A 4,879-nucleotide genomic window follows, 5' to 3' on the forward strand; every position below is an offset into this window, starting at 1 on the left:
GGGGGGGTGCGGGGGGGGGGGGGTTGAAGGGGAAAGGTGGAGCATGAATCATGTAACCATGTTAAAAATGAATAGTAATAAATGTTAAAAAAAAAAAGTAAAAAAAAAATGCTTCACAATTTGTAGTCTTAGAGAGATCAGCCCTTTTGCCCAGGTCACATGGCCAGCAGGTACCAGAGCCTGTCTCTGCAATTTTAATTAGTTAGCTTGTTGGGCTTGGCCTAGGGTATTTTGTGTGCTCTTTTTTTAGTAACAAAGGAGCAAGGCTCAACAGGCCCAGAGTCCATATACTTTAAGAATCCTGGGGGTTTACTTCCATCAAAGGATCTGGGTTCAAACAGCAATATACTACAAGCACATTGTCTTCTGAAAGCATTTTTAAAACATTTCTGCTGGCTGAATTTCATGGTCTCAAAGGTAAAACCCCACTGAATGCCATTGGTTTGGCAGCCCCTCAAGGTGCCATCTAATTTGGACACAGATGGAAGAGCAGAACTTTCTGGTCTTTCTCAGTTGCCAGCAAATATCCAGGTTCATGGGGCAGAACCAAACTGACCCTGAAGGCTCCCACACTCATTTGAGCCCAGGCACATCTTAGAGTAAGAACATAGTATTGATAGACTTCCTATGCATACAGAGCAGGAGCAGTGTGGAAACCCTCCAAAGAACATTGCAAGTGGCTGATTCTGCATGGGGAAGGCTGAAACACTTCTTGATTCTCTTCTTTATTAGTTGGTTTTCATCACCATCAAAGCATCCTGTTGTATCCACTCACTGGATCACAAATGGAGCCTAGGACAGGAAACAAAAGACAGATTCTCAGCTCTGTCAGTGGGTAGCCTTAGGCAAGTCATTGACAATCTGGGCTTCAGCTTTCTAACCTCTGGTGGTGACTTTTATTTATTTATTTGGGGGGGGGGGATTCATTTAATTAATTTAGGGTATTTTTCCATGGTTACAAGATTCATGTTCTTTCCCTCCCCTCCCCCACCTCCTGTAGCTGATGCCCAATTCCACTGGGTTTTATGTGTGTCATTGATCAAAATCTATTTCCATATTATTGATATTTGCACCAGGGTGATCGTTTAGAGTCAATATCCCCAATATCCCACATTTATCAGTGTAATCAAGCAGTTGTTTTTCTTCTGTGTTTCTGCTCTCACAGTTCTTTCTCTGGATGTGGATAGCATTCCTTCTCATAAGTCCCTCGGAATTGTCCTGGATTATTGCATTGCTGCTAGTAGAGAAGTCCATTACGTTCGATGGTACCACAGTGTATCAGTCTCTGTGTACAATGTTCTCCTGGTTCTGCTCCTTTCACTCTGCATCAATTCCTGGAGGTCTTTCCAGTTCACATGGAATTCCTCCAGTTCATTATTCCTTTGAGCACAATAGTATTCCATCTCTGGTGGTGACTTTTGAATCCCCTTCCAGATCTAATATCCTCTTGTAACAAGGCCCCTGATTCTAGGTAAACAATGTTTTCATGGAGCTTAGTTTATCTCCCACTGCCTTTTAGGGTCTAACCTAAAATATCAGGGGTCAGATCCATTGTTGGAAACCTAAATTCAGAAGACTATTGAACCTCTACCCTTGTTTGTTTTAGGTGTTTCTGAGTGCATTATCATGGGAATCCCAATGAACATTGGAACTGGACTCTTCAAGCTGCTGCATAAAGCCGACAGGGACCCAAACCCTCCCAGAAGGCCACTCATCTTCGATACAAATGAATTTCATATTCCTCTTGTCACATAGCATATGCTAGAGAGTGGAGCAGAGACAGTCCTGACCTCAAGCTCTCTTTCTGTGCCAACCTATCTAGAAAGGAAGGGGCTTGGAGGCTGTTGCTATGTTAAGACAGTATTGTCCTCCCCAGAGCCAAGCAGAGAGCTGCCTGACGCCAGCAATGACAGGATGTGTGCACTGAGAAGCAGTTCCTCACAGATACTGGATTTCAGCAGATCATTTTGGGGACTTGAAACATGCCAACATTTTTTAGAGCCAATGACCTGGAAACTCGCTGCTCTGAAGAACCTGCTCTTTTGAGGCCTCTTTCTTTGGACATCTCAATGCCTAGTTCCTTCCCATCCTGATTTCTAGTAGACGTTTGTCATAAAGTCTGTAAAGTCCTGTTTGAGGACCCCTGTTAGACCTGCCACTTGGTTTTCTTTATGGCAATCCTCTCCTCTAATGATGCCCATGGTTCTTAGCTCAAAGCTTCTTCCTGCTGGTGCTGTAGGTGTCAAGTAACCAAAGCAGCCACTGCCAGAGGGACCCGTCTCCAACCTTTAATTTCTTTGGATGGAGGGATTTCCCAATGGGATATACTTGGGTAAAAATGATTATTGCTATTTATTTAATTGGTTTTGAGGGTTCAATTTTTTTTTTTTGGAGGGTTTGGTTTTTGAGTACAAGGAACTAAAAAACAGGATTGAAGTAGTACTGGAAAAACTGGTTAAAGAGACTGCAGTATAGGCTCTGTAACAGAGTTTAGATTCTCTGGAAACCTAGAGTCGCTCTTTGAAACCTTTCACTGCTCCAGAAGGACCTCAGTCTACTCTTCTCCCCTTCTCCCACTTACCATTGCCCCTGGCTACAAGGCATTTTGAGTTACTCCACTTGAAGCAGATGACCCTTCAAAGTCTCAGCAAGGTCTTTGAAGACTTCAGGGCCTATGGAGGTGGAGACTAGGCCCTTTTGGGGGGAACTTTTGTGTACCAAGAACAGAGGAAATCAAGGCACAATAGGTAGACTGTCCCCCTGCTGGCTTTCCTGCTCTCTTGAGCTGTCTGTTTGCAGCACAAGTCAGGAAGACAGGAGGGAAGACTTTGATCCAACCAAGGTGAACCCTTGGAAAGGAAAGGCCTGCAACCAACAGTTGAAAAGTTGTCCCCAAAAAAGTGGTCTGGGGAAGGGGGAAAATTCAGAAAAAAAGCACTGGCTTTTTTTTTTTTTCTTAAAAGATAGTTTCATTTCTTGATATGAAAGTGGCTAGTTTTATCAAGCTCACAAATATTATAGATTAAATTAAATGTTTAACTAGTGAAGTATATGTATACATGTATTATATTTCTCACCATGGAGTTAGACATATCCCTGACAGTATGCATATGCCTTTGGATGTATAAACAAGGTTGCTTAGTGGGGTCAGGGCAGTTTGGGAGTCACAAAGCCCTAGGTCGAAGTCTCACTTTTGACACATAATTCTGTATGACAAAGGATGAGTCATCTAACTTTCCAATATCCCCAGGCAACTGGCTATGACTGTAAATGATGAAAGAATTGCCAAATCTGATTGGGTGAAGGAGCTACCATGTTGGTAGTTTCTCACACTGATAAAATCACCAGTCTAAGCCACCAGAAAGCAATGTATCTCAACACAGGCAGCTGTATACCCATGCATAGACATAAGTGGGTGGTGTGGATGGATGGGGGTTGGGGGAGCACGCATGGGGTGTGGAGACGAGGTCAGGCTTCAAATCCTGGCTTTGCCTGTGTAACTTTGAGGGAATCCCATACATTTCTCTAGGCCTTCGTTTCCTCCCCTATAAAAGAAGGGACTAAACTAGATATCTAGACCTCCTCACTCTAAGCCCTGTGATCCTTTGTGAGGGGTTTGAGGGGGCCACACCAAGAGAGGGGAGTGGTGCAGCATGGGGCTTCTTGTGGAGGGGGCTGAGGAGGGGTATGTAAATGTACTGTTACAAGAAGTACACATCAGGGCTTTGTACAAATGAAGCAGCAGGGTACCCCAGGAAAACCCATTCTTAATCATCTGCTTAGATTGCTGCACAATGACTGCATAATTGCTAGTGGAGTTTTTAAGGCTTTTGAGGGGGTTTTGTGCCATATATGAAAGAAGGGTAAGTAGCCTGCCATCAAGAGAGGAGACTGGATTTTGCTCCAGGAGACAATGTGTTCTTTGTACAGAATTTGCTCATTAAGACTGGCAAAGAGCCAGAGAGAAGAAGTGAAAAATGGAGATGGCAGCAGCACAGCCCCTCCCTCCCTAGAACCTTCTGTGAGGGCCCCTCCTTTGTTCATCCCTGAAGAGATGTGTCTCATAACCCAGAAATATGCCCCCAGGTCCAGGGCCCTCCCCATGGCAGGGCCTCAGGACCATCCTTGAAGCCAGAGCTTTGGCCAGTGCTGGAGGGCACGGTCTTCCCTATTTTCTCCCTTAATCTTTTATGTGCTGGGGAAGAGGCTGAGACCTAGCTTTGAAATGACTTGATTTGAACTGTTCAGTTCCTTCTGTTAAGTATCTTAAAGGTCACAGGCATTTGGATAGGTAAGAAAAATGGGAGACCGAAAGGTTCAGGGAAAATCTAGGGAAGGCCCAAAGGATTGTAAGGTTGAGTGACCAGACTTGAGTATAGCCTGTGGAGGTATCATGGGAGGCCTTAAGGAATGCTTAGTAAGAACTAAAGAATTATAGGTGTAAGAAGGAGAAGGAATGGATATTTAAAATCATCTTGTCCAGCCTTATTTTGCAGGTGAGGAAAGCCTATTGAGGCTAAATAACGTGCAAAATGACAGGAAATAAATGATCGCACAAGGATTTGAAATCCATCCCTTTCAATCTAAATTTGGTATTCTTTTCACTGTGTATGATACTAGTTCTGGAGACTCCTATAATTATTTAAAAGTTGAATATATCGAGCTAGCTCTTCCCTACATATAGCTGAAAAATGGAATTATGAATTCCTGGCATGAGTTAAAATTACATTTCTTGTGAATGAAATGATCAGATTAAAATTTCTATTACAAAATAGTTTTCCCAAACCTGCCATTTGATCCTTTGAACTTTCAAAGAAACATAGAGCATGGCCTTTCAGTGTGAATTCTTAACATTCAGCTCAACTGTGCTTTTGATTAA

At 43.2% G+C, this 4,879-nt stretch overlaps 1 protein-coding gene across 1 annotated transcript in view; it reads left to right on the forward strand.

Moving 5' to 3' along the window:
• Positions 1 to 2,149, forward strand: part of POLR3A (RNA polymerase III subunit A) — a 55,804-nt gene extending 53,655 nt beyond the window's left edge. The window contains exon 31 of the mRNA XM_044662796.1: positions 1,607 to 2,149. Coding sequence (XP_044518731.1) covers positions 1,607 to 1,755 — 149 coding nt within the window. The 3' untranslated portion in view covers positions 1,756 to 2,149. The remainder of the gene's footprint in view (positions 1 to 1,606) is intronic.
• Positions 2,150 to 4,879: the final 2,730 nt, after the last annotated feature.

The sequence above is a fragment of the Gracilinanus agilis genome, chromosome 2 (genome assembly GCF_016433145.1).
Source record: "Gracilinanus agilis isolate LMUSP501 chromosome 2, AgileGrace, whole genome shotgun sequence".
NCBI lineage: Eukaryota > Metazoa > Chordata > Mammalia > Didelphimorphia > Didelphidae > Gracilinanus > Gracilinanus agilis.